Source organism: Cricetulus griseus, chromosome 4, assembly GCF_003668045.3.
Source record: "Cricetulus griseus strain 17A/GY chromosome 4, alternate assembly CriGri-PICRH-1.0, whole genome shotgun sequence".
In the NCBI taxonomy this organism is placed as follows: Eukaryota; Metazoa; Chordata; class Mammalia; order Rodentia; family Cricetidae; genus Cricetulus; species Cricetulus griseus.
In genome coordinates, this window is record NC_048597.1 from 115192164 (window position 1) to 115218022 (window position 25859).

A 25859-nucleotide genomic window follows, 5' to 3' on the forward strand; every position below is an offset into this window, starting at 1 on the left:
ACAAGGGTCTTTCTCATAGGAGGCTATGTGAGCAAGCTGGGGGTGTCATCTGTGGCTCTGCTTGTGGGTAGACCCGGGAGGTCACTCTAAGTCATTTCTCAATCATCTGCATCAGAGCCAGGACACCCAGTGTCTCCTATAGGGTGGGGAATTCCTGTCACAGCACCCAGTCCACCCTGGAAGGCCTTTGTGGACCTACCCAATGACACCCTTACTATCCTAACCAGGACCCAACTCCTCACCTTGGCATTCAAGTCATCCATCGCTGCAACTGTGGTGTCTTGTCTTCTCTCCTTGCCCTCCATTTTTGAGACAGGGACTCACGTAGCTCGGACCAGCCTCAAGTTTGCTAGTTAGCTGAGGGTGGCCTTGAACGTCTGACCTTCGTACTTCCTTCTTGGAAGTGCTGGAATTGCAGGTATGCACTACCACATCCTGTTCATGGGGTGTTGGGGATGGAACCCTGCACGCTAGGTACAGCACTCAGTGACTCACTGAGCCCCCTCTCCAGGCCATGCCCTGCCCCCAGCCGACCCTCTTTATCCAGTGCTTCTCCTAAGATCTACCTGAGAGACCACTCCCTTCCCCGTGATGATGGATGGTATAGCAAAGAGAAAACAGGAAAGCAGGGTGTAGTCCCTAAAACAGGCTGTTTAATAATGTTTGTCTTCACTGAAGAGCTTGGCTTTCCCCCCAGCATTGGGCTGGAGCTGGTGGGCGTGGCAGGCTGCCCAGGGCTGGGGAACCACCGGCAGGCCTGGCTTGATGGGAGTGGCTGGCCATCACTGACCAGTTAGGCTGTTGGTGCAAGTGACCCAACTCTGGTGGGCTGGGCCTGAGGTTGTTAGGAATTGGTAAGTAGGCCTTCATGGGCGAGGTGAGCTGTCAATGGTTGTCACTGTGGGAGTGACCACCATCAGTGCCCAGGGCCTGAAACCACCAAATGGGGTTAGTTGTCAGTGAGCTGCCTGCCGTGTATTTGATCAGCCTTATAGACATATCTGTGGTGGGCGTGGCTAACCAACAGTGGGAGGAGCTTGAAATCATGGGTTTGATCAACCATGGACAGGCTTGGCCTGCCATAGATGGTCTTAGTGGGCCCCTTGAAGCTGAAGTTGTTAAGTGTTGCTAGCTGGCCAGCTGTCTTGGGCTTGATAGAGCATGGTTAGCTGTCTCCAGCCACTGCTAGGTGTTGCTTGACCATCATGGGCTGGCCAGGCTGTTGTTGGGCGGGACAGACCACAGGTGTTCTTGGCCTGCTGTGATGAGCATGGCACCGGTGGGTAATGGGCACAGCTGCTAGTAAAAGGAGTACTGGTTCTCCACTGCACGAGCGCGGCCCAGCGTGGCCTCCGTGGGCTCTTCGGTGGCTCCAGACGCAGCCTCCAGCAGGTGCTCTGCGCTGTTGCTGCGGCTGCGCACACTGAGTGGGCGCGGGGGCATGGATGTGGCCGAGGATGATGACCCAGATGACGACGATGCTCCAGCGCCATTAGAAGGTGAGGTGGGTGGGCAGGTGGCTGTGGCCAGGCTGGAGAAGTAGTGCTGGCCAGCCGGCTCTGTCCAGCAGGAGGGGGCTGGTGCCACCGTGCTGGGCGCTGGTCCTGGGTCTGTAATGAGAGGTCATGTTGGTCAGCATTTAGCCCTAGGCACCTGAACTTCATCCTCCAAAGCCAGCCAGATGAGGGGGACCCAGGACACAGTATGCAAGCAGACATGCCTTTCCAGCCTAAGCTAGGCACCCCACCAGTGTACCCTCAAAATCTGGTGCTGAACTCTAACCTTACAGGGCTTCCAGAACCCACCCCAGGTGTCTGTGTGTCCAGGTGAAGGGTTTTGAGTCTGGGTCTAACATATCCAGTGACCTTTAAATCACCATGTTGCAGAGAATGGTTTTGAACTCCTGATCCTCTTGCTTTCTCCTCCAGAGGACTGAGATTACAGCCAGTTTATGAAGTGCTGGGGATCAAACCCAGGCCTTGAGCATACGAGGCAAACCTTCTATATATGAGCCACATATCAAGCTCCAGATGGTGGCATCTTACCAGGAGGCCGGCCTTGGGCACGCACATAGCTTCTTAGGGTGATGCCAGCAGATCCCCCTGACTCCAGGGGTATGGGGTGGGTGTGGAAGTGTCGAAGCATGTCAAACACAGACTGGAACCACAGATGCTGGACATGGCACTGGCCATGACCATTCAGAGACAGGCGAAGGTGCTGTGGGCACAGATGTATGGTCAGTAGTGGGGTCCCGGGCTGGCTACCTGCTTCCCAAATGGTTAGAGGAGTACACATCAGTCACACTGAGGCCTTAGGGTACTGTGTTGTGTTGGGGGTCCTCATCCTGAGTCCTATCTGGGGTAGGTCACTCCTGTGGTAGGTACGGGAGATGGTCATAACAGAACTAGGCTGGGGCTGAGGGCTGCAGACATCTGTCCTCACACTGGAATCAATCTGTCTTTTTGAATATTTGTTTTGGCTTGGAGAGAGGATCTCAGGTGACCCAGCGGTGTGCAATGATGGCACGTGACTCTAAGCAATGATCCTCTTTAGATCTCCTGGGTTTACCTGAGGCAGGAGGCTCAGTGTGAAGAGCCATAGACCAATAGTCTTTAGTATTGGACCACAGGTCTCTGGTGTCAGGCCTCCTTTGCTCACTTTGAGACAATAGCAGCCAGGCTAGAAGAGAGCCCAGGTTAAAGGTCATCTCATGCCTGTCCTGCTTACCTCTCCATGGGCCCTGGTAGACAGGGCACCATCCTGTCTCAGCTCGGGATGTTTGCTTGAGATCAAGCCCTCTATGGTTAGTAGTGCTGGCCAAGATGTCAATTACCAGCCACCAGGAGTGACATTAAGTGCCTGGTTGTCAGAGGAATTGACAAGGTAGGGAGACTTAGCCTCCTCCACACATACCCAGCTGGCCAGCACTGCTAAGAGTAGGCCTGAGGGCTGCTGGAGGTCCAGTCAGAAGTGAGGGTGGCTATGACCTTCAGCTGCAGGCCACGGGCAGGAAACTTGAGGTGCTATGGGGCTGCTGGGAAATGATACCCTGGAAGGATATAAGGCTGGGTCTATTTCCTTATTGGAAACATGGGGTGAGTGTGAGGGGCACAGTGACCCTGCCCACACCTGCCACACTGTCATGCCCCAAACCGCTTGACCTTTGTCCTCTTTTTCATTTTTATTGATTTTTAAAAAACTCATCTATCATCTATGTTTGCATGCATGCATGTATGTATGTATGTATCTATCTATCATCATCTTTATGTGTACATATGTGCAAATGTCACACTGCATTTTGGAAGTCAGAGGACAACCTACAAAAGTCAGTTCTCTCCTTCCATCGTGGGCTCTGGGGATTAAACTCAGGCAGTGAAACTTGGCTGCAAGTGCCTTTACTGGTGAGCCTTCTTGCTGGCCCTTTACTTAATTCTTTATTCATTTATTTATTGAGACAGGGTCTCACGAGCACAGGCTGTCCTTGAATTCACTATGTAGCCAAGGATGACCTTAAACTCCAGATCCCCCTGCCTCTGCTACCTGGGTGCTGGGTTTCCAGATGTACACCACCAAGTCCTGATGTGGAGATTTGTTGTTGTTGTTGTTGTTGTAGACTTCATTACAGATGTTTTATACAGGTTATAAGCATCAGGATTAGTAGACAATGGTGCCTCAGAGCAAAGTAAGATAGATAGCAAGTGTAGGTACAGGCTGCTCATGGCAGATTTTTGAGACAGGGACTTGTTATGTAGCCCAAGCTGGTTTCTCACTCCTGACAATCCTCCTGCCCCAGCTTCTGAAGTGCTGGGACTACAGGCATGTAAATCTGACTGTTAAGCTAACTTCTCAGAGAGACTTGCTGTTTTTTTGTTTGTTTGTTTGTTTTTGTTTTTTGTTTTTTGGTTTTTCGAGACAGGGTTTCTCTGTGGCTTTGGGGGCTGTCCTGGAGCTAGCTCTTGTAGAATCACAGAGATCTGCCTGCCTCTGCCTCCTGAGTGCTGGTACTAAAGGTGTGTGCCACCACTGCCCGGCAAGAATTGCTTTTTGAGTGGACTTGGTCATGAGCTGGTGATGAGCCTTAGGACCTGGGCTACCTCAGTCCAACTCCCCCAGAACAGGCTACTCCCCCTGTCACCCCCAGGCCACACACACTTGCCTTGGCCTTGCCCTGGAAGTTGAAGGTCAGCACACACTCCCCAGGTCGAGTCTCACTTTGGCGGATCACAAAGAGGCCATGGCTCCGGGGCCCACCAGCCAGCACCAGCTGAGCAGCCTTCACTCGGGACAATGTCCCATGGAACCAGGGGTAGTCGGAGAGTTCCAGCTCAGCCTCAGCATCAGTGTCTAGCTCAGCTGCTTCATCCCCTGGGTTCGTTGTAATAGCACGGAGGACAAAAGGAAGACAAATTAAGTCAACAAGAGAAGGGGAGCTGTATCTTGTTTGTGTGGGTAAACTGCCATTTGAATATCAGACCTAGGCAGAGAAATGACTGACCATGTCTAGTCAGCCTTGAGGTAAACTGAGGCATAGGGAGGGAAGGGAGCACTCGCAAGTCAGCAACAAACCTGGGAAGAAGCCAAGCCTCTTCTCCACCTGGCTCTGTTATGTCCTTTTGTTTATGTGTGTATGTAGGTGTTTGTGTATGCATTTGGGTGCCGGGAGAGGTCAGAAGTGGGCATCAGATCCCCTGGAGCTGGATTTACAGGCAGGTGTGAGCTGTCCTACATGGGTGCTGGGAACCAAACTCAGGTATGTAGCACCTTTCTCTTGGGCCACCAACTAGCTGCCAAATCATGATATGGAGACTTATTATTAGTTATGAATGCTTGGCCTTAGTTTAGGCTTGTTTCTTGCTAGCTCTTTTTTGTTTGGTTTGGTTTGGTTTGGTTTTTAGTTTCTCTAGATACGGTTTCTCTGTGAGCACCACTACGGCCTGGCTAGCTCTTTTAATTTATATTAACCTATTTCTCTTCGTCTACACTTTGTCTCAGTGTTTTTATCTTTCTTTCATTCTCTATGTCTTACTCTGTGTCTGTCTGGCAGTTGCCTGCCTGGTTGGCCCCAGGTGTCTCCCTCTTTCTTCCTTGCTCTCTTCTACTTGCTCTCTGCCTATCCCTGTCCTGCCTAGCTATTGGCCATTTGGCTTTTTATGAGACCAATCAGGTGCCTTAGGCAGGCAAGGTGAAACAGCAACACATATTTACATGATTAAACAAATTCACCATAAACAAATATAACACACCTTTACATAGTTAACTTAATAGTCCACTACATGGACTCTCTGGAAGAACAGCAATCACTACTCACCACCTCTCTAGACATCTCTCACACCTCTCTAGACACCGCTCCAGCCTCGACAACCTAAGTGCTGGGTTACAGGCTTGTGCCACCAAAGCTGCCTTTTGAGTCCCGCATTGGTGACACACACCTTTAATCCCAGCACTCGGGAAGCAGAGGCAGGTGGATCTCTGTGAGTTTGAAACCAGCCTGGTCTACAGAGCAAGTCCCAGGACAGGCTCCAAAACAACACAGAGAAACCCTGTCTCAAAAAACCAAAAACCAACCAACCAACCAACCAAACAAACAAAAAACTCTGCCTTTTGTGCCTCTATCTATATGAACAACTTACTTCCCTCCCTTTGTCTGTCTGTCTGTCTGTCTCTCTCTCTTATTTTTGTTGGGTCTCACTATGTAGCCCAAGGTAGCCTGGAACGTAGGCAGCCTCTTTGCTCCAGCCTTCTGAGTGCTGGGATGACAGGCGTGCGACTCTTCCCCCATGTCTGTGAGACTCTATAAAAACCAGCCACGCTGGGTGGTGGTCACACACGCCTTTAATCCCAGCATTCGGGAGGCAGAGGCAGGAGGATCTCTGTGAGTTCGAGACCAGCCTGGTCTACAGAGTGAGTTCCAAGATAGCCTCCAAAATCACAGAAAAACCCTGTCTCAAAAAACCAAAACCAAAACCAAAACCAAAACAAACAAACAAACAAAACAAAACAAAACCAGTCACAGTGGGAAAGGCCAGGTGCCCATTTTGGCTTGTAAAAGCCAGAACCACTGTAGACACAATTGGTTGAAATGTCACCACTTCTGAGGACCCACATGGGTCCCTATAGAGGGGTGGGGACCCCAGGTGTACCTGTGTTATTGCTGTCACTGACACCACCTCCTGAAGACTCCAGGGTTTGAAGGAAAGTCTCCAGGGGAACATGGGCCAGGGACTCTCCCACGGTGTCACAAGTTCTGCTGTGTGGGGCTGTCACCACGGCACTCACTGCTGTCGTTGTCTCTGGGGGCCGGGGCATGTCTGCTGCAGGGGACACATGGGAAAAGCACATCTCTCATTTGCCCTCCAACACTGTCCCCCAACTCCAGCCAGCTCTACCCCCACCTACCTTCTGTTAGGAACTCACAGCTGCAGGAAGTCACACGGCTGGCCAGACAGCCTCCCCGAGCACAGGACAGCCCTGTGTCTTCCTCACTGTCCCTATGGAGTAGAGAAGACACAGCACACCTCACCATGGGGCCTGGGCAGGGGTCTAGGGCTGCTTACTGAGCAGCGAGTCCTTTCCACTTCCTTACCCTCTGTGGCCACTGTGTGAGTGACCCACCACCAAGGCCACCGTGAACATAGTGTTCCCTGAGGTTGTGGCTCATTCCTGGGATCCCATGGACACTCTCCAGTGGGGGATGGTGTGGTGATCACTGGAGCCTGGGCAGCCCCTTGAGGCCATCCCAGCTCTAAAAAGGGTCCGACCCCAGGGGAAGTCTTTGGAGCAGATGGCCATTAGATGGGCATGCACCTTGGGGATGACGGCTTTAAGGCACTCAGGACTCTAATTGAGCTTTATTTAAATGAATCTGTTAATTAGAAAGCAGCACCCCTCATCCTATTAGCCAGAGAAATCGATGCCAAGTACTCAGCTGGGTGATGCCCCCTCCCCGCCCCACCAGGGGTGTCTCTTCTGGACAGTGGAGTCATCCTTTCTGACCATAACTGACCAGATGTGCCAACCACACCACCAAACATGACTCCAAAGTGACCTCAGTCTGCCAGTTTCCTCATCAAAATCCAACTCTTTTCTATAAAATGATGTGTACAAGTGTGTGCCCACGGGTGGATAGGTGTGTGTGGGTGTAGGTGCTGGGAGTGACCAGAGGTTGCCGATCCGCTGGAGCTAGAATTACAGGCCATTGTGACCTGCCTGACATGGGTGCCGGGGACTGAACTCATCCCCTGGAGGAATAGTACTGCTGGGCCTTCTCTCCAGCTCCAAATCCTATTTATGATAAAAGGCGTGGTTGGCAGAGCACACGCATAGCATGCACAAAGCCTGGGTTAGACACCATGGAGGCCTTGATATCCTCCATCTGTCTGGCTCTGGCCTAGCCATTTTGTTGTTATTTGGGGGTGTTGTTTGCTTGTTTTTTGGTTTTTTAGAGACAGGATTGGTTTCTCTGTGGCTTTGGAGGCTGTCCTGGAGATCAGGCTGGTCTTGAACTCACAGAGATCTGCCTGCCTCTGCCTCCTGAGTGCTGGGATTAAAGGTTTTGTTTTGTTTTGTTTCTTTTAGAAGGGGCTCATGTAGCTCAGGATAGCCCAAGCTAGCTATGTAGTGGAGGCTCCTGATCCTCCTACCCATCTTGGGAATAACTGATGCTGGCTCTAGGTTAGTACTTGCTGTCTGGTAGCCCAGTCACTGGGAAGGAGGGGACGAGACACACCTCCACCTGTCTACCCCACATCCTCGGGGCCAGAATACTCACCCAGGATCCACACAGCCCTGGATGTCAGCTACCCACGAGTGCTTCTGCAGTGAGTCTATTGTCTCCAGAATGTACTCTGCTCCGTTCTCCACCTGGATGAGAGTGGCCCTGGTAAAGCCTTCTCCACTGCAGGGTGGGGGCAGAGCATCCCAGGACCAATGAGCAAAGGGTTCATGTGGCTTCATCACCCCTTTGTTAGGCCCCATGGGTACGAACAGAAAGGAGGGCAGTGGGGGATCACCCAAGTCAGGAGTAAGGCTGCATGCAGCCTGAAGCCCACACAGGGGAGGAGATGCCAGACTCTGACACTTATTTTATAGACAAGAAGCCTTGTGTTCAGAGAGGGAGAAACTTGCTCAAAGGTCCCACAGCAGCCAGCAGCAGCTGAGACCTGGACACAGGGCCACCAGGTGCCCAGTCTTCCTGTTCTTGGTTCCCTGTCCTATGCATTCTGTCACAATGTAGCACTGGGGGGCTAAGAGAGCCTTGACATCCTTCCTTTTCCAATGGGGAAATGGGCTCACAGTGGGGCTGGCAGGGGAGTCCTTCTGCCTCAGGAGTGCCAGAGGACCACCCAGCAGTTGAGAATACCAGATGGACAGTGGCTGTGTCCCCAGCTACCAGTCTTGAGGGGACAACTCAGGACATAGAGTTGGCACACATTTACCCAATGAATAAAAGAATCTGTGGCTTGTATAAACACAAGCTCAATAAGAGCTTGCCAAAGAGGGTGGGGGTTGTGTACAGCTTCAGGCAGGAGGAACTGGCCTCCTGGAGGGACTCTGCTTCACAGTCAAGTTCCTTCCGGGAAGCCCTGACCACAACCTAGCAGCCTGGACACATGTCCTCAGCAGCCCCCGCAGGCCATCCCAGTGCTGTGGACCTGGAGAAGGACAGGTAGCTCCCAGACCCACTAGGGTGCCTCCCACCCACCCTCCATGTCTTTGTGCCTTCTATAGGGACCAGGGCTGGTTCCCACACTCCACTTCCTGTGCCTATGGACATTTATATATTCAACAAGCTGGTCACCAGTAGCTGTGAGGTGGGTGTGTCTGGCTCCAGAGGGGGCCGAGGGGAAGGAGCTCTAATGACCTTTACTCAGACCCAGGAAGAAATGGGGAACAGGGGTGGGCTGGTGAGATGATTCAGTGGATAGAGATGCCTGCTGCTGGGCTTGAAAAGCTGGGTTTGATTTCCAGGGGAGGAACCCACAGGTGATGGGGAAGAGTTCTCTCATTGACTCCTGAAAGTTATCCTCTGACCTTCATAGCCACACTGTGGCATGCACATGCAGGCAAACACCAGGCAAATAAACGTAGGTAGGTGGTGGTGCACTCCTTTAACCCCAGCACTCAGGAGGCAGGGGCAGGCAGATCTCCAGGAGTTCAAGGCCAGCCTGGTCTTCCAGGACATCCAGGGCTACACATAGAGAAACCCTGTCTCGAAAAACCAATAATAATAATAATAAATGTAATTAAAAAATAAGAAATGGAAGGAGATCCAGGTGGCCAACCATGTCGGGATGTATGACTCTAGAATGCAAACCAGATCCAAGCCCTACCTAGGTGATGGACCTGTTGTGGGTCTATCATGGGAATCCCCTCCTTATTATCCCCTTTGATGGTCTAACTTGCACCCCTGTAATGAGCTCATGCTGTGTAACCCACTAGGGCTGTGGTCCCAGACTTGGGGGCTGCAGTGGGCTCTTACCTTGAGCACAAAGGTGTTGTCCTTCTCAGGCATTTCCAGGGGCATGGTTGTTCGGACCTCAATGATGGCCGACAGGGGGATGCTGACCTTGGGTCTGGAAGCCTGGGAGATCAGAGGAAGGAACAGTGGGAGGAGCCCCTTGGGGGCCTTAGGAGACCCTCTCCACACCTCCCACCCTACTTTAGAGATGGGGACATTGAGATCAAGAACTTGCCTGCTATGGTCACGGCAAGCTGGAGACTGGTTGGTACTGCTGTGTTCCTAATCCCTGAACCCCAGCCCTGTGAGCTGAGTGCTCCCTGGCCCACCCTCCACCCAGCACACCTCCTTCATATGCTGTCCCCCTTCTCTTCTCACCATCCTTCATTCCCTTTCTTTCCTTCCTCTTTCTTTTTATTTTGGTATTGGGAATTTTGCCCAGGGCAAGCTCTCTACCGCAGAGCTCCTCACAGGGGATTCTAGGCAGATGCTCTGCCACTGAGCCACACCCCAGCCCCTCACTGGGGGGATTCTAGGCAGGTGCTCCACCACTGAGCCACACTCCAAGCCCTTGGTTTTTGGAAATAGGATCTCAATCTATAGCACCGACTGACCTAGTACCCACTATGAAGCCCTGGTTGGCTTGAGCTTGGGCAATCCTTCCTGAGTTTCCTGAGTTTTGGGGTTGTACATGTGGAGCACTGCATTTGGCATTAAAAATTATTTATTTAATTTTCTTTTTGAGGCAGGGTCTCATATATAGCTCTGACTGGCTTGCATTCAGTATATAAATCACAGCACAGAAACCTACACTGTGAATCCAGGCCAGCTTGGGTTATGTGAGATACTGTATCAAATGACCTCCAGTGAGAGGCTGGGGTGTGGCTCAGTGGTAGAGCACCTGCCTAGAATCCCCCAGTGAGGGGTTAGGGGTGGGGTGGGCATGGCTCCCAGAATAAGGTGGTTTCCTGCTTTGGATGAGATGTTCTGGAGCACAGATCTCATCTCAAAATGGGGCTCTGGAGCTGGGTGTGGCCTGTCTCCAGGCATGGGGAGAAGGGAACTAGCATGCCAATGCTGCCATCACAGGTTTAAACCAGGGAGTTAGCAGGGATCCTTAGGAGGGTTGCTCTGAGCAGGCCCCTTTGTGCTCTGCTCCACAGCTCGGGCCTGTGCCCCTGCACCTCCTTGGACTTGCCTGAGGCTGACATTCCCGGCAGGACTTGGGCTCTGGGACAGGGACTTTCTGAAGAGGAAAGGGAAGGGCCTCATATCTGGTGCATAGGAATGCTTGGCCACTCTGGACACTGTCCAGCGGGCCCTGGGCTGGGCTTCTAGCAGTGACTGATGGGCTTAGCTTATTGCCTCTTCACACCAGCCTATGGCTGGGGTTGGCCACCTGGGGAAGAGAGCATGGGAAGAGTTATAATGGTGCCTTCAGCAGGGCTCCCTCTGGCTGGAGGTGCTGTGTTCCTGTAACCCTCCTCTCAGCTTGATGTCTGAGGCCATCTGTCTTGATGTAGTTGTAGTTGCCCCTTGCCCCCAGTGCTGGGGTAGAATCTCATGTTTACTAGGCAAGGACTCTAACACTGACTTATATCTGTGCCCCTCACTGGGGGATTCTAGGCAGGGGCTCTACCACTGAGCCACACCCCCAGCCAGCCCCTCACTGGGGGATTCTAGGCAGGGGCTCTACCACTGAGCCACACCCCCAGCCCCTCACTGGGGGATTCTAGGCAGGGGCTCTACCACTGAGCCACACCCCCAGCCCCTCACTGGGGGATTCTAGGCAGGGGCTCTACCACTGAGCCACACCCCCAGCCCCTCACTGGGGGATTCTAGGCAGGGGCTCTACCACTGAGCCACCCCCCCAGCCCCTCACTGGGGGATTCTAGGCAGGGGCTCTACCACTGAGCCACACCCCCAGCCCCTCACTGGGGGGATTCTAGGCAGGGGATCTACCACTGAGCCACATCCCCAGCCAGCCCCTCACTGGGGGGATTCTAGGCAGGGGATCTACCACTGAGCCACACCCCCAGCCAGCCCCTCACTGGGGGGATTCTAGGCAGGGGCTCTACCACTGAGTCACACCCCAGTTTTACCTGCTTCTCCCTATTTTCTTTTCTGTTTGTTCTTTTCTTTTCCTTTTTCCCTTCAGTTTTTGTTTGTTTGTTTGTTTGTTTGTTTGTTTGTTTTTGGACAGGGTTTCTCTGTGTAGCTTTGGAGCCAGTCTTGGAAGTAGCTCTGTAGAAGGATGAAGGTAGAAGTAGCTCTGTAGAAGGTAGAAGGATGGGGCTTCCTGATCTTGGACATGCAGCTTCTAAAACCCTGTTAAACTGATCTCTCTCTCTCTCTCTCTCCCTCTCTCTCTTTCTCTCTCTTCCCTTTTTGTTTGAGATAATGTAGCTCAGACAGGCCTTGAACTTGCTATGTAGCCAAGGATGACATTGAACTCCTGATCCACCTGCCTCTACTTGGATCATAGGCAGTTACCATGCCCAATTCCTTCCTTCCTTCCTTCCTTCCTTCCTTCCTTCCTTCCTTCCTTCCTTCCTCCCTCCCTCTCTTCCTTTCTTCCTTTTTAATATACTATCTATCCTCTGGTATTTTGTTACAGAGACAGAAAATGGACTAATACACTCTAGAATGATCCACACATCCACGGATCACTCCCGAGTATTCTACTATGCTCTGATATCCTGAAAGTCTGAAGCAAGATCAGGGGCTAGGAACCTGTTGTAGTCATTGAGTTGAGGAAGGAAGGGCTCAGCGACCCCTCAGGAACACTTCCTTCTGCCAGCAGTAAGATCGGAGGGCTCTGTGGGGATCAAAGGAAAGATGGGAGTGTCCTCTCCCCCAGGCAATGGGGACAGCTATTTAGAGAGCAGCAGCTGGGGCTGCCAATCACAGCAGGACACAGTGAAACCTTGGGCCTCTGCTCCTGCCCTTTGGGTGACCCTGGGAAAGCCACCCCATCACCAGGCTTTGGTATCTCTGTCTGTAGGTTCGAGTTTAGTGGCATTTTTCTCAGGGGCTGAAGGTGGGTATGGGTAAAACCCCCTTGGGAAAGTATCCCCTGGGGATACTGGGAGTTAGGTGAGTGCTGGTCACCACTGTGCTCTGGGAGTCCCTGCAGCATCTTGCTTTGGGCAGCTCTTGCTTTGGCACCTTGAGGGGAGGCTGGGAGGGGAAGCCTCCAGTGCATTGACTCAAGGTGTCCAGGAGGGCACTGGGGAGACTGAGCCCTGGGGTGGTCAGGTCTTGGTGTGTGACCAGCTGCCAAGAGACTCCACCCCTCCCTTCATTCTGGTGACCATCTGAATGGTGATGTACAATCAGTCTGCTTCTGCCACCCACTATGACTACAGGTAGGCCATACCCCTCTTCTAAGTATCAACTCTGTTCCCTTCTTCCCAGATAGTCTCATGCAGCCCAGGCTAGCTTCTAACTTGCTATGTAGCCAAGAATAACCTTGAACTTCTGATCCTCCTGTTTCCAAGGACACTACCACTCAGGGATTACGGGGTGTTGGGGCTGGAACTCTGGCTTTGTGAGTGCCAGGCAAGCACTCTACCTACTGAGCTACACCCCCCAGAACCCCTACTTTTCAAGCAAGTTAATTTTTTCCCCTGAAGCAGATCATGGGAGGGCTTTGGTGACCAATGGGGCGGGCCCGTGGACTCAAAGTGGCATGAAAAGATAGTAGCAGGCAAAGACCCTCTGTTTCTCCTGATGGGAGGAAGTGGCCACCTGGCAGGGCTCAGCTGGAGCCTGGCAGGGACAGCAGATGTATGATTGCCATGGACCAGGACACAGGCCTCTGGGAAACATATCTGAGTGCACCTTGTTAATCCCCACCTTCATATGATGCATTTTGTCTCTGGGGGTGCCCCCTGTGACAAAACCTGTGTCAATCAGACCAGGCCACACAATCCCCAGATCAGTCCCAGGCACCCACCTGCCACAGACCTGCAGATCCCTTAGGCTGTGCAGGGGACTGGGTCCCCATGAGTGATGGTGACATGCACCAAGATACGAACCTTGGGTGGCACGAAGAACTCCAGGCGGAAGCGCTCCCCAGCCACAGCCCTTCTCAGAAGCAGGCGACACTTCTGCCACTGTGCAGTGCCCCCAGGGCCCGAGGCCGCATCATCTGCCACCATGAAGCGCAGTGCGCCCTCGCGCTGGATGTCCACTAACTCCACCTTGGCCGCCAGGGTCCGCGCCAGCCTCAGGCGTCGTGTCCACTTGTCTCGAGGCTCGGATGCAGGCTCGGCGGTCTTGGGGGTGGCTCCAGCATCGGGCTCTGGGGACGAGCGCCGGTGCCACAGGTCACGTACTCCGTCCACCACGCACAGGCTCATGTTACGTAGTGAGAAGCCCTTGCGGACACGGGCCTTGGTGGCCGCGTGGGCAGACACGTCCTCGGAGCTGCGTGAGTGGCCATAAGCTGCAGCCTTGAGCGCTGATGTCACCGAGGTCACAGCAGGCTCGGGCTCCATGGTGTCCGCTGCTGTCCCCAGCACACGGCGCACCTCCTCGCTGAAGACTGCCAAGAAATTGGCTGCAAAGTGGCGGGAGAATGAGGTCCCCGCGTCAGGCGTGTCGTAGGTGGGGTTGTCACGAAGGAAGCGGCAGAACTTGTGAGCAAAGTCCACAGCAGCCACCTGTGCGTGCAGCTCGCAGAAGTGCCGCCAGTCAGGGACTGGGGCGGGGGCGGCGGCCGAGCCGGGGGTGGTACCATTCATGGCTTTGGTCCCATGGCAGCCTCAGGCTGAGGGGGGGAAAGTAGGTAAGTGTTTCTTTTTTGTCTTCTCTTTCTTTCTTTCCCCCCCTCCTTCCGAGCAGAGTCTCATGTAGCACAGGCTAGCCTCAGACTCCCTATGTAGCAGAGGGTGACCTTGAGTTTCTGATCCTCGTGGCCCATATGCAGCCCTCCCTGGGGATCTAGCGCATCATCCGGGCTCTATTCGAGCTGCTCCCACCCACTGAAGCTAGAGGGGCAGGATGCTGACCAAACGGATTGCATGTGACAGATGGGGAGGTAGGAGATGGGTTCTAGAGGTGGGGGTGTCTCAAATAGCATTCTTGGGGATCCCCAGGGTCATTCATTCCTGGGGCTGGTCAAGGGGGCTGAGGGGACAGACACTTTCAACCACGATGCCCCGATAAGGTTTTGGGTGACCTTATGATCTTCAGTAACCTCTTTAAGGTCCCCAAGTCCTGAGGAACAGGTTGCTGGACTTCCTGGAGCAGGAGTTAAAGGCAGGGGTGAGCCACTGTGTGGGTGTTGGGCACCTAGCTCGTTCCTCCACAAGAGCAACCAGTGTTCTTAACCTCTGAGCCATCTATGCAGCCCCTGTGGACTCTGCCTTAACTAGTCTCTTCCTTCATTTTGGTCATCACGACCTGAGCGGTTTCTTCCTTGCTTCCACCATATTCTGCCTGAGTTGAGGCACTAAGGAGCCAGCTGATCACAGCCTTCAACCTTTGAAGCTGTGCTACAGAGTAAGCCCTCCTTCCTACGATGCTCCTGGGTTATCTATCTGTTATAATGACAGCGGCTTACACTCAGTTTCAGGATCTTTACTCAGCTTTCTGGTCCTGGGACTTTGGGGGTCATCTTCCTATCTGGCCCAAAGATGACCCTTTTTATTATTGACACTGAAGGCCCAGCCTCCTTAGGACACCCCCCCCATGGTAGTCTGTCTGTTGTTCCTTCCAGAGCTCCCATCCCCACTGGACCAATCTAGAAATCCCAGCTGTCTCTTCATTCCAGCTTCTTCCACTCTGTTGCTAGGCAACTCCATCTTTTACCACTTAGGATGGGTAAACTGCAGAGTGCATATTAGATAGTCATTGCTTCCTGTCCCCTGTTGTGGTAAACCTTCCTGGGAACACAAACCCAGCCATGTTCTGCCTCCCTCATCCATTTTCTTTCTTAGATTGTACCCAGTACCTCCTTCCTGCAGATTACTCAATGGCTCTACCACTGAGCCACGCCCCCAGCTCCTCACTGGGAGATTTTAGACAGGTGCTCTACCTCTGAGCCACACCCCCAGCCATTCCATCCATTTTCCTTTGGTAACTTTGACCTTAAGTTAGTGGGGGAAAAAAAAAAAACCAAGGATATTAAGTAGGGAAACTCAGGTCTCCCCTGGCAACCCCCACTGGAAAGGTCAGTTCAGTGTTGAGGGGCAGCACCCGTCCTTCAGAGGCACAGAAGCTCATGCTCTTACCTGTCCTCCCAGGATCCCCATGGCTCTGGGCTTGCCCCTCCCCCACAGCCCTAGGGAACCCCATCTCAGATCTCCCCTGTTGTCTAAACCCTATAATTAAACGCTAGGTAAAAATAGCTGTTCTACTTTTCAACAGCATCCTTGGGACCTCGGGGCCAGAGGGCACAAGGGAATCCCTTCCCTCCTTAGGGCAGCTTTGGGCACAGCAGCAGTCATTCAGTACAGGGTTCACCCAGGGCAGAAGGGCCTGGGACACATTTCCTGAAGCCTGTGCCAGGCTTCACACCTATAGATGGCACCTCAGAATGAGCAATGACTACTGCAGGACTTATCAGGACTTTTGGAAATCAGAGAGTGGTGTGCAAAGCCCATGGAGGTGGAGAAAGATGGGTGCTGGGGCCTGGCCCTCATGTGCATAACTCAGGCCAGCCCCTTACTGTATCTTGCTTGTCAGCTCCTCTTCACCCTTCCATAATAAATTCTCTCCTCCAGGAAGCCTTCCTTGACCTTCTCTGCTCAGGCTGGCACAAGTGTCTCCTCTGAGTACCCACGGTCCCCTCTTGAGTGTACTTCTAGCAAGCTACCACTTGCACTGTGTTCTGTGTATGCTTTTAAGTCTATCTCCCCAGCTGGCATTAGGCATTCCTGGGGGCAGAGGCTGACTGTACCCACCAGGCCACCACCACCACCACCACAGCCTCCAAGTATGGAGCCATTGCTAACCCCAGGAGGCCTGCCCCAAGTCCATGCACTTATCCAGCAAGCCATCCTCTGATCTATGCACAATGTTCTTCTCTCTCTCCTCTCTCTCCTCTCTCCCTCTCTCTCTCTCTCTCTCTCTCTCTCTCTCTCTCTCTCTCTCTCTCTCTCTCTCGGCTGTCCTGGAACTTGCTCTGTAGACCAGGCTGGCCTTGAACTCAGAGATTACCTGCCTCTCCCTCCCAAGTGCAGGGATTAAAGGTGTGTGCCACCATCACCAAATGGTTTTTTGTCCCTCTCAGCTTGCTGTAAAAGCCTTTGAAGGGAGGAAGAGTCACGGGGAACAGGACTTAGTAGGGTCCCACCTAAGCCAGATTGAAACTGGACTCTGCCAAGATTTGGGTGGGTATGTTGTGTTCTAAGCCCTTTCCTGACCTCCCTGACACACCAGCCTGACAGGTCAGCAGTGTATGGGCCCAGGCGTCAGTGCAGATACCTGTGTCCCAGGCTACACAATACAGGGGCAGAGGGTTGGTGGCACATGCCTATAATCCTAGCATTGGGAGCTAAGGCAGGAGGTTGGAAGTTTTAGGTTACTCTGAGCTACACAGAAAATTCCAGAGAGGCTGGAGAGATGGCTCAGAGGTTAAGAGCTCTGACTGCTCTTCCAGAGGTCCTGAGTTCAATTCCCAGCAACCACATGGTGGCTCACAACCATCTGTTATGAGACCTGGTGCCCTTTTCTGGTGTGCAGATATACACGGAAGCAGAATGTTGTATACATAATACATAAATAAAATCTTTAAAAAAAAAAAAGAAAATTCCAGGCCAGTTTGGGCTATATAGCAAGACTTTTATCTCAAAATAAAAATGAAGAAACAAATGTAATCAAGAGAGGCCACCAAGCACCCTACAACTTGTTACAGATAGGGAGCCCAGGACTCACAGGTGGGAAAGACAGAAAGGAGGGTGTACACCACAGACCCATAGACCCAGCCAAGGAAGTGCTGTTCCCAACAGTCCCTGGGGCTGGATCGGGGGAGGAAATGATGTCCTTGACCTTGGTTGACCTTCCTGAATTCTGGGCATCACTTGGGGAAAGGCTTACCGCTCCCTGGAAGGACAGATAGGCCAGGAAGTGGGTTCCATAGTCAGGGCTGGGCCTGGCTCTGTCCACCTCTGGGTAGAGCCTAGAGGTGTTTCTACTCACTGCAGAGACCAGCCAGTGTGTGACAATCAATACTGTGCAGATGATTGTGGGTTCAGAGAGTGGGAAAGCAGCGTCAGAGAGCAGATCCCAGAGATACTAGAAGCGGGGCGGACTGTGTGTGCCATCCTGCCCCCACCATATGGGCTGGCTTAGAAAGTTTATGATATGAAGCCCCTGGCCTTCAGGTGGGCGGGCGTGCGTGCACATGTCACAGCCATGTGTGGGAGTTGGATGATAGTTTATGGGAAGTGGTCCTCTCCTTGCACCAGTGGATCCTGGGATTTAAACTCAGGTTCTCATGCTTTCAAAGCAAGTGCTATAACCACTGAGTCATCTCCCCAGCCTCCAGCCCTCTTTTCCTGGAAGTTTCTCTCTATCCTAGACAGGAATTCAAATGTCCTTTTGGCCCTTGACCCTCTGCTGCCTGTGGTTATGTCACAACTCTCCTCATGCGGCCCCACTCAGCCCTGGAAGGACTATGCTCTACCCTGACCCAACCCCCTAGTCCCGGGAGCCCCAGTTCCCTATCAGTAGAAAAGAGGGCTGGAGCAGGGACCCAATTAAGACAGTAAGTATGGTCCCTGGAGACCGGGGACCAGCTGCCACACCCTACTAGGACTAGGGACAGGTAAAGGGTGACTTTTATCTTCACAAGCACCTTGAGGCTTGGGTAGAGCTAAAGACAAAGCCTTCCAGCCAAGGGTTGAGGGAGGTGGTAGGTCCCCAGGTACTGGGTAGGTCCACCATCCTCCACTACATGGGATCTGTCTGGGCTTAGCTGCCTTGACTAGCTTCTCAGCCTGGAAAAATGCTGGTTTTTATTGTTTTTGAAGAAGTCTCTTATGTAGTTAAGGCTGGCCTCGAACTCACTATATTGCCAAGAAAGACCTTGATCTCTTCATCTTCAGGCTCGGGATTACAGGTGTGCACCATCTAGTTTATTGGCGGCCCGGGTTGGGGGCGGGGCACCCAGATCTCCATGGACTGCCAGGTAGGTACCCCAGCGCCTGTTTTTTTACTTTGTTATTCTTAAGTGGGATGGGGCTTCAGAAAGGTGGTGGAGGGCAGGGCCGGGCAGAGGTAGCTTGACCGAGTCACCCCTGCTCACGGTCTTGCAAAACCACCGCCTTGATTAACCTCAAGGCCAGACACCCAGACTGAGCACCGCGCAGACAGGGGCAGTAGAGGGGGTGGACGGCTTTCCGGTAGTAAAAATAGCGTTGACAATCGGAAAGAGGGGGTTTAGAAAAAAACCCGTCTTCAACCCCCGCCAGCGGCGAGCATTTCCGGACCCCAAGGCCTGGTCATTCCTTAAAATATTGATGAGGCCGCCTCGCCGCAGAGCACTAATCGATCCAGCGCTCGGTGGGCGGGGAGATGAGACGGCCCGCCCCCTGCCCAGGAGGCTCAGGTTTCTGGGAAACCCTTGCTGTAGCGACAACATCCTTAAGTACTCCTCCTGCTCAGGAGTCTACAGTTGCTCCCCCGCCCCCCGGGGAGGGGAAAGGTGGGGAGTCTGAAGTCCCTCAGGGTGCAATCTACCTGCTACCCAGGGTGCCCACATGTGATGTGCGATATGGTGGATGCAGGCAGCAATAGGCAAAATGCCCCTTTCTGTGAGGACCACCAAGCACATGAGAGGAAGAATGGTCCGAATGAAGGGTCATCTGTTTCAGGCGAGACAGTGCTCTCCTTCAATGAGCCATTCACCTTACCCCTACCCCCACCCCTCCACCGCAACACAAGAACAGTCTGCCTACAGGACTTTCCTGGAAGCCAGTCCCAGCCATGATTGCTCATGTCCTCCCTTCCCAGTACTGACCCTGCTTGGCCGGTGCCACTCAGCCTCCCATTGACAGCAGAGGTTGACTGCAGCCTCCGGTGGTTCCAGCTGCACCTATTATTGAATCTCTCCCCATGCAGCCCACCCACGTTCCTCCAGCCCCGAGTGGCTCTCACCAGCAATGTTAGGTGCCTGGCAGTGCTTCTCAGGGTTACCTCACCTCAGCGAAGACCACATGGACGGGGCAGGCTCTGAACCAGCCCCTCATGCTAGAGGGAGGGTGTGGCCGGTACTCCCATCTTCCCCACCCCATGATGCTGGCATTGGGCAGCAGTTAGCTTGACTTCTGGTCTTCCCATTCTTGAACCTGCTGGGACTATATAGATTAAGAATCTATGGTGGCTAGCTGATAGGGCGCTTGTTTGCCTAACTCTCCAAAGCTCTGGGCTCCATGCCCAGCACAGCATATGTGGGTACGCTGGCGAACAAGTGTCATCCCAGCACTCATAAGGTGGGGAGAAGGATCAGTTCAAGGCCAGCTTGGGCTGCATAACAAGTTGGAGGCTACCGTGGGCTACTTGAGTTTGAGCCACTTGTCTCAAAACAAAAATGTTTGGGTGGAGTCCTTGCCTAGCATTCAAGACGCTTTGGGTTCTGTCTCAGCATCAAGTAAACCTGGCAATGGTGACTCATGCCTGTAATCCCAGCACTTGGAAAGCAGAGGCAGAGAGATCAGGAGTTTGAGGTTATACATGGCTATGGGAGACCCTCCTTTGCCTCAAAAGATAAAAAAAAAAAAAAAAAAAAAAAAAAGGCACTGGTTCTGTGGCTTTACAGGTGGGTGTTGGGGGTCTCCTGGTTTTTCTGTGATGCCATGCTTCCCCACCGAGCACCCAGAGATCTCTTCCTAGACCATGGTCTGCCTGGAAAAGCGTGTTTGGAATGCATCTGTTAGAACAGTCTAGAACACTTCCATGCCCCTCATAACTAGGCTGAAGCATTTCCCTCCATCCATTTGGGACAGAGGAGAGGCCAAATGGACCAGGCCTGAATCCAACTTCTCTGCTTCTTAGCCCTTACATCCAGTGGGGCCTCAGTTCCCCATCTATTAAGGGCCCAGGCACACTAACTTCACAGTTTGTAGCCATGTGGGATGATGCATGCCTGTAATCCTAGAAGGTGGAAGTAGGAAAACCGTAAGTTAAAGGCCATCCTTGGCAACATAACAAGCTGAAGGCCAGCTTGGTTTAGGTGAGAGTGTCTCAAAAATAAACAGTGCCAGTGAGATGGCTCTGAGTTTGGGACCCAAGTGGAAGAAAAGGAAAACTGATTCTTCCAAGTTGTCGGCTGACAGCACAACTGCAAGGTGCTGTGCATGGAAGCAGATGAAAATAAATAACATAATTGTAAAAACTAAAAATAAGTGCAGATGAGAAGGCAGCTTGTTCTGGGGCTGGAGAGATGGCTCCAAGGTTACCATATGCTCTTCCAGAGGTCCTGAGTTCAATTCCCAGCAACCACATGGTGGCTCACAACCATCCTTTATGAGATCTGGTGCCCTCTTCTGGTGTGCAGATATACATGGAAGCAGGATGTTGTATACATAATAAATAAATAAAATCTTTTTTTAAAAGTAGCTTGTTTAGAAATAAAGTTCTCCCCACTTCTGTTTCCTAAATGTTTTTTCTAAGTCCCCTCTTGTGTTTGAGCTCTCTGGCACCTGGCCACGTGACCTTTTCCCTACTCTCCCCATTTCCTACTTGCCTGGCCCCCACTCAAGTCTCTATAAATGGAGGGTCCACACTGGCCCAGTTGTGAGTTTTAGAAACCCATATCTGACTGGGCCACCTTTCTCTTACAGCATCTCCCCTGTAACAAAGGCCTCTCCCACCATCCTAGACAGAGAAATGGGGTTCTGGCAAGGGAGGGGCCCAGACTCTCACAATGTGTGGTGACCCAGTGTTCAAAATGAGCCAAGTTCCAGGCCTGATCCTTCCTGTAGTTCTCATTCCTAGCAGAATCCCTTCAAGGGCACAGAAGTGGGGACCCAGTACCTGCTTTTTGGGAAAGAGCAGGGGGATCCACAGCTGGGACCTGCAGAAAGTAAGAGCCAGAGGGTAGGAACTGGGACCACACATGAAGCTGGGGTGGAGGATGTTTAAAATGGCCAGTCTATGTTTTCTCAGGAGCACCCAGTGCTGGACAGCTCCCCAGCACTAGGCTGGCTCCACACACACACACACACACACACACACACACACACACACACACACACACACACACACGCACCCTGCTCTTACCCTGCCCTTACGTTGAGGGGTGGGGTGGCGGCTGCAGAGCAGAAGCAGCCCTTCCCCTTCCCCAGCTTGGGCTCAGCAGTCTCTTCCCCTTCCAGTGTTGTATGGTTCACTTGGGTCCTGACCCAGCCCCCTCCCCAAACCTGCAAGGTGTTCCCCTCTGCCCGCCATTCAGTTTATTTCTCTGTGTGCGCTTATGTGTGTGTGATCTCATGTGTGTGTGTATGTGCTCTCATGCATGTCTGTGTGTGTGTGTGTGTGTGTGTGTGTGCATCTGTGTGTGTACACATACGAATCAGAAATTGACATCAGACATATTCCTCATTCTACCTTAGTTTTTGAGAGAGGGGTCTTTAAGATTTGGCCTGGTTGGCTGGCCAACAAGCCCTAGGGATCATCCTGGCTGCCCTTCCCCAGATCTGGGATTACAGGCATGTATAACTGAGCATGGGTTCTGGGGTGGATGTGACTCGGCTCCTCATACCTGTAACAAACACTCTAACATCTGAGCCATCTCCCTAGCTGTTCTACATACAATATGAGTGATTCCTGAGACCTTTCTGTGACCCTCAGTCGAGCAAAACAGAACTCTGGGTGCCGCTGGTGTTAAGTACAGTGCCCTGGGCTTCACTCTGATCTCCTCTGACACTGGGCACCTAGCCTGGCATCATCTCATCCATCCCACTCTGTCCAAGTAGCTGGCAAGTCTGCAGTCTCAATGGACTAGAGAGCCCCTCTCTTCTCCTGGACTGACTCTACCCTTGCCCTGTTATAACACCTGTGGTTTGTGACCTGTTTCCTCCATCAGACTGTGACTTCAGAGGACTTGTTCCTTATCCTCAAAGGGTTGCAAGCATCTGCAGAGTGAAGCCCCAACTTACTTCACTCAGAGGAAGAAAACAGCGCCCTCCCACATACCATGCCCTGCTCACTGTGCCCAAAGAGGTGTGGGCTTGAATTTGTGTTGAGGGCACACATGCTGTCCCTGGGGGCAGAACACAGCCATAAAAAGACTCAGCTAGGTTAGAGGGGAAGAGACTTTACTAGAAGCAGGGACTGTGGCAGTCAAAGATAGACAATGAGGTAGGCTCTCAGACTAACCAAATCCCACGGGGGCTGCAGTCCAGAGGCTCACAGCACCTGAAAGCCCTCCCTCATACTTTACCAGGGTGCAGGGAACAGTGCAAGAAATAAGAATCAGGTTTGGGTATAGCAGTGCATACCTGTGATCCCAGCATTTAGGAGTTGGAGGCAAGAGGATTAGGAGTTCAAGGCCAGCCTTGGTAAAACAGTGAGATGGAGGCCATCCTGTGTTGCATGAGACTCTGTCTCCAAACAAAATAAGGGCACCAGGTGGTGGTGGCTCATGTTTTTCATGATAACACTGAGGAGGCAGAAGCTCTGAGTTCAAAGCCAGCCTGGTCTACAGACTGAGTTCTAGGGCAGCCAGGGTTACACAGAGAAACCCTGTCTCAAAACAAAAACTGAAACAAACCAAAACAAAAAACCAAGGGCTATCAAAATGACTTGGTAGGTAAAGGCGCTTGCTGCCAGTTATTCCCAGGACCCACAAAGTTGTCTTCTGTTTTCTGACTCCCAAAGTTGTCTTCTCTTCTCCCAGCAGGATACCCCCACCCCCAAATAAGTGAAATAAAAGTTTAAAAACAAAAAATCAAAGCCAAGCTCTTGCCACAGAGAAGTGGCTTGGAGGTCTCTGTCTTATAGGTTGGGTGACTTTGAGCAAATCATTTCACTTCCTCTAAATTTGCTTTGTGACAATGCTCAGAGCCTGGCATGGGTCATCTGAGACCAAAGGCTTAGCCCCTGGAGGCCCAGTAGCCACTGGCTGAATATCCCTGCCTTCAGTGCTGGGGGGTGGGGTATCCTAAGTGTATGTTCCAAATCCTCCTAGTAAGTAGGTAAGAGGGACTATGGAGAGTCATTTTTGTTTTTCACAAGTGGGGGAGAGAAGAAAAGTGTGTGTTAACTCTCTGTTCCCCAGAACTGTTCAATTATCAAGTGCCACAGTCCTTACCATCAGCACTCACACTTTCCAGGGTGGCTGTAAAGCTACTTACAGGGAGGGAGAGCGGCACAAGCAAGCAGCAGTTTCCTAACTCTGCCCGGAGCCCCTGCCCTCATCAAACCAACCCTGCCTCAGAAGCCCACGTAAAGGTGGGAGACCCAAGTTGACAGGACTGTTCTCTGATCTTCTTCACATGTGTTCTGAGGCACACGTGCCCACACACATCACACACAAACAACAGTAATAAATATAATTGACGAATCAATTAATTACAGGCAGATCTCTGTGAGTTCAAGCCAACCTGGTCTACATAGAGAGTTCCAGTCCAGCCAGTGAGACTGTCTCAAACAACAAACAAACAAACAAAACCTCACACTGACTTAATGGGATTTTGTAGGACTTTTTTTTTTTTTTTTTTTTTTAAGATCTTGAAAGCCAAAAGACATACACTGAAGATGAGACAGTGTAGGGGCTTCAGATCCCACACACACCATAGCCTCCTGGGGAAACCACTTATCTTGGCTGCTGCCCAAGTAGGAGTGCTACTCCCTGCATGGGACAATCCCAGCAGGCCACCCCCCCCCCAGCAGAAATCAGGTTGATGAGATCGCTCAGTGGGTAATGGCTCTTGCTGCCAAGCATAAGGACTGAGTTTGGTTCCTAGAACCCATATGGTGTAAAGAAAGAACTGACTGACTCTTGCAAGTTGTCCTCTGATGCGCGCGCACGCACGCGCGCGCACACGGACACACTTTAAAACATTTACAAAGGGGCAGAAATGAAGTTCAACACGCCCTGACAGCCCACCCCCCTGCACCACCTCGGGTGAACTAGACTCAGGCTTATTCACTTTCACAGCCTCTGGGGTACCGCGACGCCCTGGTCACTGCAGACTTCTCACCCTGAGAACCTCACAGAGGGGACTACGTGAGAATGGAGGGGTAGGAAAGCCCTGGAGTCCAGCCCCTGTCTGTCTTGGGCCCCGCAGCCGTGGCACGGTTCCTACGCGCGCCAAGCCGCCGAGCCGCGCGCAGCTCTCGGGTTCATCAATGGCCTAGGCCGAGGGGCTGAATGGAGGGCGCTAACCCGCCCCTTCTTAAAGGCACCGGCCTGTCACCCTGGGCGATCCTCCCCTCAAACCCAGGGCTGCTCCAGAGTGGGCGGGTCACGAGTGGTGGCAGTGGGAAGGGGCCCTGGGCCGGAAGGAGGGCCGCCCTGTGGGGTAACCGTCGCCCCACAGCGTCCCCCCAAACCCCAGCGTGTAGCCACCACCCTCACAGTGGGTTGATCCACCTCCTCCTAGACCCGGGAAGAGACCTTAGCGTCCCCTCCCCCAGCCTCAGATCCCTTCCTGTAGGGACCAGCTGCGCTCGTCCCTCCAACCGGCCAGCGTTCGCGGAGGGGACAGGACTCAGCTGCTCCGGAGGTAGCTGCTTCCCCCGCCCCGGCTTCCCGTCACTGTCCACCTCGCTTGGGCTTTGGGTCCCCGATCCGATCCCAGTGGGGCTCATCCCCTCGGTCGCGCGTCCTCCCTCCCACCGGTGCACACAAAGACGACACGCTCGGACCCGGGCGCGGGCGGCCCTGGGGGGGTGAGCACACCACACACACACACACACACACACACACACACACACCACACGCATACACACAACACACACACACACACACACACATGCATACACATACCACACACGCATACACACAACACACTCACATACACACACATGCACGCACACACACACACCACACACACGCCCGCCTTCAGGGACAGCCGGGCACCCGGGTGGGGTAGAGAAAGAACCATGGGGACAGGAGCTAAGGACAAGCAGGCCGTACCTACAGGCGCGCAGCTCCGGCCGCGCGGGCCGGGGCGCGGGAGGAGCGCTGCCCCGACCGCGGGCGGGATCCCGGGACCCGGCGGCGCATAAGCCCTCCGGGCACGAGTTCGGCCCTTGGTGGCCGGCGGTGACGGCGGCGGCGGTGGCACCCGCTTCTCCGGCCTGCAGTCTGCAAGGCTCGTGCGCTCTCGGCGTTCCCGGCTCAACCCCCTTGAGGCTCTCTCCCTTCTCGGGCTCCCGAGCTCGGCGCGCTCTGAGCCCAGACTCGCGCGCCGCGCGCCCTTCTGCTCGCTCCGCGCCCCCGGCC

General features: G+C 53.0%; 1 protein-coding gene across 2 annotated transcripts; it reads right to left on the minus strand.

Annotated features, from left to right (window-relative positions):
- Window positions 1-631: 631 nt before the first annotated feature.
- On the minus strand, window positions 632-25859 carry Sh2b2 (SH2B adaptor protein 2). Of its 2 annotated transcripts, none has more exons than XM_035443396.1 (9): window positions 25551-25859; window positions 13498-14231; window positions 9479-9580; window positions 7769-7860; window positions 6397-6488; window positions 6141-6308; window positions 4157-4365; window positions 2046-2217; window positions 632-1610 (listed from the first exon to the last, which is right to left on the minus strand). In XM_035443396.1, exons 2-9 carry the CDS (start codon window positions 14203-14205, stop codon window positions 1300-1302), a joined length of 1854 nt encoding a protein of 617 aa, XP_035299287.1. In that variant the 5' UTR covers window positions 14206-14231; window positions 25551-25859; the 3' UTR covers window positions 632-1299. The 2 variants fall into 2 exon arrangements, with proteins under 2 accessions (XP_035299287.1, XP_027272012.1); XM_027416211.2 differs by having other exon boundaries at window positions 6141-6311.

Coding starts and splice junctions, on each gene's coding strand:
- Sh2b2 (XM_027416211.2), bottom strand. CDS start 14,205: ATGAATGGTACCACCCCCGGCTCGGCCGCCGCCCCCGCCCCAGTCCCT. Junction 6,489..7,768: donor CAGGGCTGTGTGGATCCTGG/GTGAGTATTCTG, acceptor TCTACTCCATAG/GGACAGTGAGGAAGACACAG. Junction 4,366..6,140: donor CAGTGACAGCAATAACACAG/GTACACCTGGGG, acceptor CAACGAACCCAG/GGGATGAAGCAGCTGAGCTA.